Source organism: Mus caroli, chromosome 19 (assembly GCF_900094665.2).
Source record: "Mus caroli chromosome 19, CAROLI_EIJ_v1.1, whole genome shotgun sequence".
Classification (NCBI taxonomy): domain Eukaryota; kingdom Metazoa; phylum Chordata; class Mammalia; order Rodentia; family Muridae; genus Mus; species Mus caroli.
In genome coordinates this window covers 14,581,859-14,595,186 of record NC_034588.1, presented here as the reverse complement: position 1 = coordinate 14,595,186, position 13,328 = coordinate 14,581,859, and the positions used below count along the sequence as shown (strand labels likewise).

Below are 13,328 nucleotides of genomic sequence, written 5' to 3'. Positions count from 1 at the left end.
TGTGAAATTCATCTTCCAGAATGGAATATAAAGGAGTTAATACATTAAGCAGGTGAGCGAATCAGGATATTGGGTAACTATACTCCTATCACCATGATGTTTGAGGTGGGCTTTCAAAGGTCAGGGCAGGCTGTGGGAGCCTAGATGATTCTGGGTTTTTTCTATTAAATTAGCAAAAAAAAAAAAAAAGAAAAAGAAAAAGAAAAGAAAAAAATGAGAAGGGAGATTGAAAAAAAGACAAAGGTTAAAAAAAAACAAAACTAAGTTGAACGGGAGGTTAAAAAAAAAAAAAAAAACAACTAAGTTGAACGGGATCAACAGGTGAAAGTAAATAGCGGAGCTTTCTGAAGGGAAGGGAACCGACCGGCTCATGTATATTGTGTGAGCTTGTATGGAAGACAGATTGGAAACAGACATGAAGCAGATAAAGTCGGAAGACCTCTGGCACCTGGGCTAAGAAGCCTCCCTGTTGAGGAGACTTCTTCAGGGCTCAGAGTGTCTACAGCTCTCCTCAACAAAGCCACCAGGCAGGGCCTGTCTTAACCCTGCGCTTGCCAGCTGCTTGGTAACAGATGACTTTGAAGAATGAGTCAAAAGAGTTTTCGGACATTTTCAGTTTGAGTCTAGTAATCCCATGCTTTAAGAAAGCCACACTTTTGTGAGAAAGACCCATCGCTTTTCTCAGTAGGCCACAGGTGATGTTTCACTGTCTGTAAATGTCGAACTTTTCTTTACAAGTCCAGACATGATGGTGCGCGCCTATAATAATACCTGCACTTGGGAGGCTAAGGCAGGCAGATGGCCACAAGTTTGAGGCTGACTTGGTCTACATTGTGAGTTCTAGGCCAATTAGGGCTACATGGTGAGGTCCTGCCTTGAAAGAAAAAAAAAATGTTTTTGACAAAACCAAATGAGATTACAACCACCTCTGTGCACTCAGTTGGGGAAAGCATTTAAATAAATACACAGAGCAGGGAGACCAGGGAAGGAATGGATATTTGATATTGTAGGGGTCAGCACACATTGTTTTTTTCTCCTGTAAAGATAGTGTTCTGGCTTTGTGACAAACTATCTGTTGTCACTGTTCAGTTCTGGTGGAGAATGAGTTAAAAGAAGCTTCAGACAGTTAAGTGGTAATTTTTGTTTTCAACTGTAAGTGTGGAAGCCACCTTCTCTTGCTTTGGAGCCTTAGCCTTCTCGGTACAGCTTACCAACCTCTGCTGGAGATCCACAGACTGGAAATTGCCGTGACAATTTAGGGGTATATAAAAAACAAGAAACGAGCTATTTCATAAAGGCTAGTATACACTTGCATTTAATTTTAAACTTCTTCAAGCAGATTGCTTCTGCAATGCATCTGAGTATTAATTTTGGACGATTCCATGTTACTCAGTGATTTCTCAGTGGGCCACCTTGGAGTTGGACGAAGTGTAAAGGTTGGAGCCTGTTCTGTGGCCTGAAGCATAGCTCGTCTTAAGTTTCACAAGATGCAGTTCTTCAAAGCTCACTAGGGGATGATGTTGTAAAAGAGCAATTTACATGCAGAAATATAAAGTAAAGCTTGCATGGGTTAGAAAGCCCCAGGTCCTTTTGAAAAACTGAAAGATGACTAATGTGGACAGGAAGGGGGCAGATGCCTTAGCTGATGAGGATTTTATATCTGTCTGTCTGTCCTATTCAGGCTCAGCATTTCATAGAGTTCCAGAGAGCCATGTTCCTGGGACAAGGAAAGCCCTGTGCATCCTAAATCTAGAGGAAGCTCTGTAGGGAAATTCAGTCAGTTTACAGAAACGTATCCACATCTGTCTAACAGCAGAACTAGGCTACGCTTTTGGTAAAAACCAGTCTAAGGAACCAAATCCCACTGCACCGAGGATTAGCATAATAGTAAAACGGAAGGTCCATAAAACTAAACGGAAGGTTTAGTTGCTAAGGTTCAACTAAAATCATTGAGGCACATAATTGGCAAAATAGGAAAAGACACAACATTTCATAGGATATGTTAACAGTAAACAAATTCTCTTTTCCTTGGAAGTTTCCAATGGCACCAGGTGGTGCAAAGTGGAGATGTCACCATCCCTGTTGCTTCCAGGTAGGTACGTCCCAGCAAAATCACCAAGCAGAAAGGGAGTCCTCCTCCAGCAGGCCAGCTACGGCTTCTCCTTCAGCTTCATGTCAATGCTGGGTTGAGGGGGTTGGGGTGGGGAGAGAAAACACACCAATGAGGAACAGTCAATTCAGGTGTCACTTGTTTGTATCTTTCTTCAAATAATTTGAAGAAATTGCCTAAGCTTTTTAAGCTGGAAGACAATCAGACAGTTGTTAAGTTTTTCTAGAAAATATTGACTGTGGAGGCTGAAGGGATGGCCCCACGGTTAAGATCACTGGCTGCTCTTCCAGAGGACCTGGGTTTGATTCCCAAAACCCACATGGAAATTTACAACTGTTTATTTATTTATTTATTTTATGTATATGAGTACACTGTAGCTCTCTTCAGACACACCAGAAGAGGGCATCGGATGCCCATTACAGATGGTTGTGAGCCACCATGTGGTTGCTGGGAGTTAAACTCAGGATCTCTGGAAGAGCAGTCAGTGCTCTTAACCACTGAGCCATTTCTCCAGCCCTTGACAACTACTTATCACTTGGGAAATTTGATACTGTCTGCTAGCCTCTGTAGGCATCAGGCATGCACACAGTGCACAGACATACATGCAAGCAAAATACCCACATGTATATAAACAAATAGGGAAATAGACATATATTTTAAAAATAAACATATTGGTGCTGTTTCGTTTTTACAAAATTGCTTCTGAAAGCATTTTATACCTTTTCAAAAGGACCCAGGGATGAACAGCTCATGTTAAGTCTCAAAGTGAAATCAGATAAAGAATGTTACTATGTCTTCCTATTTTGAGTGACCATTTTCCTTTCTTGTGATAGTCAGGTTTTGGCATCTACTTGGGTGAAGAGATGGTATGGCATGCTTCTGGGTGTGTCTGTGAAGTTGTCTGCCATGGAGTCTGGCCTGGGTGGTGAAGACCCATCTTGAATGAGTGGCAGTGTCTACCAGACTGGGTGCTGGATGGAACAGAAAGCAGAAGAAGCCAGACAGAGCCTGCTGTCCACTCACACTACCCCTTCCTGGCCAGAAGTCTTTTCCCCTGCAGGTCCTTGTAGACCTCAGACTCTAGGTTCTTCTTCCGCCTTTGAACAAGGGCTCATTCCAGGAACCTCCTAGAGAGCCTTCATCCCTGAACTGGGTCTGTGAACTGTCTCTGGGGTATCTGAGCAGCAACCTGCTTTCTTGGCTCTCTCAGCTCCTCTCTAACATGGAATAAACATCATCTTGGATACACACAGAGATACACAGGGAGAGAGCTAGAGCCACTGAACAGTTGGAGAGAGGACTCCAGTCATGATGCAAAGAGGAGCCAGTAGTGTGAAAGCAGCCTGTCAGGAAGTCTGGATTTCTCTCTGCCCTTCTGATGTATTAGTCCTCCTGGGGTGGACTTTCCTTGTGGCCCATGTGGCAAGCAAGTCCCTTCTAATAGCTTTTCAGACAAAGCCATATGTATATTAGAGCTCCTGTTGGTCTAGGGTGCACAAGTGAAGTGTTTTTCCTTTGGAATTCCCTCAGCAACCACAGCAGTGTGTATCTGTGCTCACTTGACCTCATGACCCACATCCGACAAGTTCCCATGTCTGGAATGTATCCCACAGAGATAGGTGGGCACAGCCTTTGTCACCTCTAGGAAGGAGTGAATCGACCCTGGCAATAATGCGAGTTTGAAGAGGCTCCTGTGACAGATATGATGAGGGACAGTTCAAAGGCGACCAGACACTGAGGTAACTTACTTATTTCTTATGCCTTCAAGGATCTGACTCACTCCCTGCAGGTCTTCAGTTGGGTGATGTCTTCTTTCATCTCCTAGACTCCCTTATTTGTATTTAACATACTTTTACAAAACAGGACGTTTAAAGAATGCATGTGGTTCTAGGGTGTTCTATGATGTACTCAGAAGTCAGTGCTAGGTCTGAGATGGTAAGGGCTATCTAGGCCTTTGACAATACCCGATCCAACATACCAGAATACACATCTCAACACTTATTTTTTTGTTCATTTGGGGGTGGGGGAAGAGCGTTAAATCATTGCTTTTTTTTTTTTTTTGTAACCAAATAGCTGAAAGACTAAAACCTGTTTACCTAGAGTAGAGAAAGAGAGCAACTGTGGACAACTTCCTGATAAACTGGTACAGGAAACCACTTTGCAGATTGCTTTTAAGACAACAGTTACCTTGTGGGGTTAATGAAGGCACTGATAATGCTTCTCATTCACTTTCACCACATAGAACCATTGACCATCTCATTAAAAAATACATTACAAATGGAGACAGACCTGCTTTAACCTTGTGTTATGGATGAATAAAACTCAACCCTAAATAAGGTAAAAAGCACTGAAGGTCATTTCCTAACAGTGTCCCTTTTAAGAATGACACTGAAGATCACTTCTGACCAGAACTGAAATTACGTGGGGAATTCCTCCTGCCTGGGAAGATGAACTTAACTGACCACAACCGATTTAGCCCTGAGCAGAGTGACCTACCGTTCAGTAACAGGCTGGTCTCATTTCTTGCATGCACTAAAGGAGGTTCCTTACAAGACAAGTGGCAGTCCTGTTTAACAGCAGTTAAAAACACTTGTGTTTTATGGAGGAGGAGTGGCAAGGCAGGCAGAATGTTTCTTCTATCTGTACAGAATGGGAGGCCATGACAGGACCCTTACATCTCCCTATGCCCAATTTGCAGTTCATCCATTCAGTCCCAGCTGAAGGTGTAAAATGCTTCCATGTAGGTAGGATTCGTCCATCTCCCCAGAAGCCCAGAGAAGGTTAACAAAGCTAAGGCAAGCATGCAAGCACAGAAATACAGGTCTGGAGGTTAAGTGAGAGAATTCTTGCCCACTCTAGTTCCTCGGATCTCCTCCTGCTGCTTAGAGAAATGATATGCCTGGTAGGTGCTCAGGAAAGACAGGGATGAAAAGGGAAACTTGTAGAGGATATGTTCTCCTAAGAATGGGAAATAACATCAGCAGTTGGCAGCTCCCTCCCTCCCACCCAGCTCTGCAAGGAGCCCACACAGGAATAGATGCATCGTCCTGTGCACCAACCAGAAATCCCTCTCACCAATAGGGAACAGACAAACAAGGCAGGCAGAGGAGTGGGTAAGCCCCAAGATGTAGCAGCAACTGGCCAATGAGGAGCAAGCTGAACTGTGAGTGTTGTTTGTGTTCAAGGGGCATTGCTTCTCAATTGGAAGGAACGCCCTGTATTTGAAAGATAGATTATGGTAGAATGAGGGACTGAGATATGTTTGCTTTGCAAAGAAAATATCATTGCTTAAAGCAACTGGTACTGTCATCGTCAAAATTTGGACAAGAGTGACCTTTAGGAAACAGCTACATGATTCAGAATGTCCCTATACAACATTCATCCTGTCCTTTGTTCCTTTTTTAAAGTTGGGACTCAGTGTTTTGTCCTCCCTAAACTTCCTTTAAGCTGTAAGGTCAACAAGGCAGCTGCAGACACTGTGTTGATTTTCCAACTTCTCGTTGGACCCAGAGGAGACAGTGACAATGGAAATAAGTTTAAGTTGATCTTTGGTTGTCTTTCTTGGTCCCTGGCAACAAGGATAATCCTAATTCAAGTCAAATTAGGATCTGCTTGCTGGACACCCCAACAGACATTGTCAGTCTCATGTGAGCAATTTCTGTCCTTTGTTAGATGAGAAGCAGCAACCATTTCCTCACAGTCTACCCCTCTGATTTGAAAGTCAACAACACGGAATCTGCAAGGTCAGGATTCAAACCCCACCTAGCCCCGCCCCCTTAAAGGCTGCAGAACATTGGCTAGTCACATGTTTTATTAAAGTTCCTTTTCCTCTTCTGTAAAATGTACCCCATAAGATTATTCTAGGATGGATATCAGATACTGAGTATTGACTTCTTACAGAGTCTGACACAGGCTAAGATCTCTATGCATGTTCAATTTCTATTTTTTACAGGACAGCAATATCCAACTATATAATTCCAGAAGTCCTAGGCAGGCTCAACTGCCTCTTAGAATTTGCAAAGCCAAGATATTTCCCCACTAGTCACTAAATATTAAATTCACATGGAAAGTTTAGCTTTCTAACTGGTGGATGATGTAATTCTGAAAGCCGGTTTGCGTTCCTCTTGCCCCAGTGTTCGTACAACTGGCCCAAAAATTCCTTTGCTCATTTTTGGATTGAAACAGTGGAACATCGGGTAGAGCTTTGGTTGTCATTTGTGGAGATCACTAAGACAACAGTAGCTGGCAAATGTCTCTTGTCAATTGGTTATTTCAGGATCAGAGCCCATGAGAGCTGAACATCTCGTCAAGTTTACCCAGTCCTGGATGCATCAGTGTCCTTTGAGCCAAGCCATACAGTACTACATGTAAGTGCATAGCTGTGATTGAAGGCAAGTTCTTACTCCTTTTCCATAGAAGACATTTCTGGATCATTGTAAAGGCAGCTAGTTCTGAGTGCAGGGGAGAAGAAACAAACAGACAGACAGACAGACAGGAAGTAGTTAACATTCTCTCGTTCTTACCGACTTGTCAGCATCTCTGGCTGGAGCATTTGAAACTGTTTAATCTGGTACCATTTTCTACTCCTACAATACCAAATCTATACCAGAACAAATGATGTTACTAACAAATGATGCTATTTTAGCATCAGGTCTGAGATATTGCCATTAATGAGATATAGAATTATCAATAATAATAATGATAATAATAATAATGATAAAACTTCAAATACCTCCAGTGGTTATCTGTCCAAGCCAACTTTTCTTACTTTTTAAATCTGTTCTTATGCAGTGAAGATAAATATTGAAAAAAATTTACATAGTTCAAATAATTAAAAAAATATTTTAGACATAAAGGGAAACCTTTTAAACATCTGAATTTTGTCTACACAGCACACAGTCATCCTTCAGTTTTCACAAGAATGAGGATTTTCTACAGTATGGAATGACTGTTCAGGTCAGCTCTGCTTGATGTCAGTACAGGAGAGGGGCAGGACGCTCACCACTGCTGGAGGGTGGTCAGGGGCTGGCCCTGCTCAGGTGCAGACATGAGTTCTAGTACTACCTAAGCAAGACTGGTCCAGGAAGAGAGGCATAGCTGTATTAAACAGTGAAATCAAAGTTTTTAATGGTGCACGTGTCTTTGTGTAACTTAGCTGTTCATGATATCCACAACATTAATGTGATAACTATGCTTACAAATTTTAAATTCACCTTCTATCAATTCCCAATATTTAGTACACTTCAGCTTTTATGTTTTTCCTCCTCTGGTAAGTTTTTCCCTCTCAATGGGAAAAATGATTTAAAAGAGTCTATGATTCTCTTTTACTTATTTTTTTAAAAAGATTTAAAAAATATGCGTCTGACTGTTTTGCATGGATGTATGTACGTGCAAGGCATGAGTGCCTGGTGCCTGCACAGGTCCGAAGGTGGACTTGGATGTTGCTGAGCTGCCATATGGTTTGGGGCATACCAGATCCTCCCAGCCAGGTCCTCCCAAAGTGCAGCAAGCGCTCTGCTTTTAACTACTGAGCCACAACTCCAGTTGCACTAATCCTTTTTAAATGCAAGAGTTCCTTTTTTACTGAGTCTAACCAGACAAGCTAATTTATGCATTTGCATGAGGGTTTGCGACTAATTCAGTATTTTCCTGAAAATATTAGGTGACTGTTCCCTGGCTAGGCATTGCAACGCCCTTCCTCCCTTCCCTTCCTCACCCTGCTGGTGGTCTGGTATTTTTATGAAGAAAATTTGGCAAGACCTCAAGGGCAGCAAGCTTGCAAAAGCCAGCGAAGCTGTAGCATAATCAAGAAAGGGAAACCTTCCAAGCCCGGGCTTTCTGCTCTTTGACTTTAGGTGATCTCTCAAAAGAGAACCATGATTTGCAGGTGTTTAAATGCTACCCCTGAAAGGGCAGCAGATGGATGCTTCCTCATTGGCAGCCTAAGAATGGGTTTGTATATAGCACAGACCCTTCAAAAGTATTTCCTACCTCTGCGTGGATATAAGGTTAGAAAGAACTGGCAGGCAGAGCCAGTTCTATGGAGGTGAAAGAAGAGTGGTGAGCAACTTGAGGTGTGTTGTTCCACATGTACCACATGATGGGGAGGGAGAGGCTTTAAAATGCAGCAGGGATCGGGGAAAGCAATAGCTAGGGAGGCTCTGTTCTTTGATATGTACTATCTGACTGGGGTAAGAGAAGTCCAAAGTTTTCTAACAAAGCCACTCAGACAGTCACATTAACAGAAAGAGCCTTGGGACAGCTAGCTTCCAATTTTAGATAAACAGGGATCATATTTTTTTTTTTGAGCTAACATTCATACAGAGTCTGCCCCAGGATTTAGGGATTGCATCCAAGGTTAAAACATAGTTAAGGAGGTCCAATGGGCACCAACATGGTTGGATTTTGAGGGATTCTAAGCCTCTGTGGGACCAGGTGCGGTAGCACATACTGTTAATCCCACTACATGGGAGGCTGAGACAAGTGGACATCTGTGAGTGGTCTACTAAGCAAGATGAGTGAAGGCTACAATAGGGAGACAGTGTCTCAGAAACAACAAGAACAAGAAAAATATTAAAACCAACCCCACTGTGGGGTCAACAGAGCTCAGTTCATTTTCTTTATATACACTCAAAGGTATGAGTGTATATAAATTTCATAATCAAAAAGAACAGAATGAATGGAGCATGGATTCTTCTGGTAAATGGCTTACCCAACGAATCTGCATCAAGAATGCTAGGATCTAGTGATTTGTATTCAGGCATTTTAAATGTAAGAGATTCACATTTTAGGCAAATAATTCTGTAGGTTACCTGCAACGAAACTATACAGCATCCCCCTCCACTAGGCAAATGGGTTGTCTTAATGAGGAAACTTTTGTAGCCACACAGGATCAATTCAATGCTTAGTCTTTATTTAGAATTGGTCACTGCTCAGCATTTTTTACTTTTGTTGTGAAAATTAACAATATAAGAAACATTTAAGGAGGAGTTTAATGTAATCAACACAGCAGGCTTTCCAGATAGCAGTTGTGTATATTTAATAATGCCAGGAGAATTCTTTGTGACCTTGGAAATGAACAACGAGCATGACTTGGGGCTCTGTCCAGTAAGCTCGGGGCCGACATTCTAGGGCTGTCTCTCAGTACCATAGGGCAGTGTTTAACTTGTAGATTTATGTCCCGCCGTGATACAACCATCTCTGTCCAGTGGAAAGATAACCTGATGTTAGATTATTGCTTCACTGAAAATTAACCAACTTGCTATCTAACTCAACTGTCTTAGCCAAACAGCCTTTTGGAAATTCCCTATTCCTAAAATCTGCAGTTGTACTTTCTGTAGATTCAGTGGCAAGTGGTCAAGCATGCTCTGAAAATAGTAAATGGAAAACTAGAGAAACAAATCATCCATAAGTCTTAAGTGACTTCTGGCATGGTATGTTACCCATTCTGAATCACAGGTATGTCTGTATAGGAAAACGGGTAGTGCAATCAGGGGCTGGAACCATATGTAGTCTCAGGTATCCGTGTGATGCCTTGGAACAAGGCAAGAAGTGGCAGCTACAGGTATGCAGCTTAAATTCTCCTCAAGTTCATGGGAACATTTTACAGGTTTCTTCTCTAATAACTCATCAAATAACATCATTTAGCATTTGTTCATTTTATGTTTCCTGACAGGATATCTTTGCCTTTTTCCAGGATCGTGCTTCAACAAGGCTGAGCAGTGTCCAGCCCCAATGAAAATAGCATTATTAAAAAACAAACAAACAAACAAACAAACAATAACAAAAACTAAAGCAAGCATTCGTTGATTTTTACTATTATTTTATGTGTATGGATGTTTTGTTTGCACGCATGTCTGTGCACTATGTACATGTAGTGTTTGCAGAGGCCAGAAGTCAATTTTGGATTCCTTAGTCCTGGAATTATAGACAGTTGTAAGCTATCATGAGAGACTAGAACCCTGGTTTTATACAAGAACAGTCGGTGCTAATAACAGTTGAGCCATTTCTCTAGCCTCAGAGAGCTGGAAAGCTGTAAAACTAATTCTGCACAAACCTTTCCAATTTTTACTTGCTACTGTTTCTTCTCATGATATGAACTGGTGTGGTTCTGTTGCCTAGATATATTTAAAGGTCATATAGACACAACCCTCTATGTTACAGTGTCTATGATGTGTTTTCTGGTGATATCCAGAATTTCAGATACGTTAAAACCGTGACAAATTAAACAGTGACAAATGCTTTCTTCAAGGTAACCAGGATTATGGGAAAAATAGGTTATAGTGAAAACATCAACGATTACATTGGCCACAGGAAGAAGGGAATTTTCCAGATTGCAGCCTTATTATCAGGGCGCAAGAAGAAAATAGCAAGGCATGCAGACCCTCCCAGTCATTCCTGAAACACAAGCCAACATCACACCAGCCGCAAAATGAAAACCCAAGTCTTACTTAGCTGCTTCCGATGCCTCCCTCAGTTCTTCATCCAGTCTGCACGAGCAAAAATTATGATGGAGGAAAGGAAGAAACACACAAACACACAAACAAGAGCAGGCAGAGCATGAGCTAAGCAGAGCCAAATTGTAAGTGGTGCGTATTGGCTTTTCTTTTTCATAACTGTTTTCGGGCGCACGGAGACACACTCGGCTACACAGGGTGCTAGTCCTTCCTGTTGGGCAGCCATGAATGTTTACTTCGAGAATCCCTTCCTAAAGGTGATAGAGGCGATAGAGATGTTGCAAGGGGTTGAGCAACATGCTGGCTAAACAAAGCTCAGAACATTCGCATCCGTGTGCTGGGTACAGTTACAGTTAGCTTGCAGCCTGGGCCAAGTCAGGGGTGTATCTGGTTTAGTAGGTTTCAGTTGCAAATCAGGTTGACCTCAACAGCTTTACACACAGGACAAAGACTCTGAGGGGAACACAAAAGACTGATAAACAGACTCTTTCTCTGGCAGCGTGTTGAGGTCACCCGCAAATGCAAGACTGGACTACACACACACACACACACACACACACACACACACACACACAGGGGGTCCAGCGTGAATACAGAGCTCCAGATTTTTACCTCACACTTCTCTTAAAAGATTTCTCTTCATCATACCTTACAAGATAAGAAACGGATGCCATGAGGACAGTGAGGAACAGTGGGAAAATGACAAGTAAAAGCTGTCAACAGTCAGAACACGAGAGACAACGCTTACCCCGGCAACAACGTCTGGCTATGGAGAGAAAGCTTATTTGTGTTAGGCACAATGGCCCATTTACAATTCGTAAATATACAGTCAATTCTCACTATTTCTAGATGCCACATTTGCAAATTTGCCTGTTCACTAAGACATCTGAAATTCCTGAAATCAATGTACAGTGCTTTTGGCCATCTGTGGACATGGACAAGGTGACAAAAATTCTTGCCCCTTGTGCACAGAAACGGCAGGAGTCCAGCAGGATGAGGCGGTGCCTTCCTGTCTCATACAGTTTCTTTGCTAAATATTTCCCACACTTTTGTGCTTTTTCGCTGGTGATCATGTTATTTAAAACAGTGGTCAAGCATGTTACTGAACAATGCCTACTGTTTGTGAGCACAAGAAAGCCAGGATACCTCACAGAAAACTCGTGTGGCCCATAAGATTGTTTTAGGTACAAGTTGTAGTATTGGGGCCTTGAGTACAAAATTGTGGTTTGTTTTGGTTTGGGAAAGGGTCTTTATGTGTAGCCCAGGCTGGCCTCAGGCTCGGGGTCCTTGTATTCCAGTCTCCCAAGTGATGTGATTACATGGTTGCCACCACACCTAGCCAAGTCAAGGGTTGCTACTCACTAGTCAACAGGATGTGTATACACCAAGAAGCTTTCTCAGACAGAGACACACATGAACCAAGGTTAATATACTGATGGTTGATGAAGAAATTGCAGCCAGAGACAGGATCACAGCCCTGGATTTCCCTCAGGAATAATAGCTCAGGGTTCACTGAGTGTCTACAGTAACTCTGTTCACTACAACCATCCCTAGCTAATAAGAGCTAGCTGTCATCGATGAATATAAACTGCATTTCATCCTATTGATGCCAGGCTCCACCCAGCTGAATTCTGGTCTTGGGACTGGCTGGGATCAGATGCTTGGAATGTTATTCAGTAAAAGAAAATAGTTCTGTCTGTGTCGATTTGCAAATTGTACAGTAAGTCGTCAAAGCGACTCAATCATAGCCTATAGTGGCTCTCTGTTTCCTGGTCTCATTTAATCCTCAGGCCCGTCCATACTCTGAGAATTACTCCCCCATTTTACAGATGTGAACATTAAACCTGGGAGGATTATGATAGGCAGCCTGAAGTCTCAGACACTGAGAACTGGGAGGGAAGGTTCGCATGGAATCGCCTCCGAACCCCACCCTCTCTTCATCCCGTTTTCTCTGACACATCATGGAACCCCTGCTGCTTTTCTGGAAAGTTGGTCGAAAATGATGAGAGCAGGAGACAGAATCTTGTCGAACACTTTTAGGGGCAGCTCCTCAAAAAGGATCAGATCTGATTTTTGTCCTTGGACAGGAGCCAGACATGTCTGTAGTTCTGTCCTGGCTAGAGGCTAGAAATGTAAGTGGGTTTGGGGCATATTGTCCCGTTCTGGTTTCTTTTTATCTTTTTTCTTTTACATAGCCAGGAATACTCTTGTCTGGAAGCTATATATGAGTCTGTGACAGAAACTGGAGCACATAAATAATGTGGTATGTGGGACAACTGCGCTGATCAGATCCCCTGCTATCCCAATCTAGAAAAGTCCTATTAACCCCTAGATAGGGACATTTGATGGCATCCTTTCCTTGGGACCTGCTCTTACTATCCAGGAACTCTGTTGGTATCTTGTCTATAAACTAAACTCCATCCTAAAACTCATCCTCCCCATTGTCTATGAAATGCATTCTTCGAGTCTGTGGGATAAAGGACCCAGAAGCCACTGGCCTGGCATGACTTTTGGCTATTAATTTTCCAGGATGCTAGGCACCATCCCACCAGCAGCTGCTCATTTGAAGTCTCTGTTGCTCCTAGGAATCCCCATTGACTCTATAGCATCATTATTTTTTAAAGAGTGGATTTGGGGGACAGGGTGCAGCTTATGGCACACAGGCCAGAGCTGGAGAGTGCACTGGTTGTGAGACTTCAGTGAAGCCCCTGAGGACTGAAGCCCTGGTTACAATCTCATCAATACTGCTTGGTTAAGCTGAG

General features: G+C 42.6%; 1 protein-coding gene across 4 annotated transcripts in view; it reads right to left on the bottom strand.

Moving 5' to 3' along the window:
• Positions 1-234: 234 nt before the first annotated feature.
• Prune2 (prune homolog 2 with BCH domain) overlaps positions 235-13,328 on the bottom strand; it is a 261,664-nt gene continuing 248,570 nt past the window's right edge. For 2 of the 4 annotated variants that reach the window (XM_029472616.1, XM_029472617.1), the window contains 3 exons: positions 11,179-11,214; positions 6,514-6,561; positions 235-2,181 (listed from right to left, as the gene is read on the bottom strand). In XM_029472616.1, the coding sequence (XP_029328476.1) occupies positions 2,151-2,181; positions 6,514-6,561; positions 11,179-11,214 (115 nt within the window). In that variant the 3' untranslated portion in view covers positions 235-2,150. The remainder of the gene's footprint in view (positions 2,182-6,513; positions 6,562-11,178; positions 11,215-13,328) is intronic. The other 2 variants (XM_029472618.1, XM_029472619.1) reach the window with 1 other exon arrangement.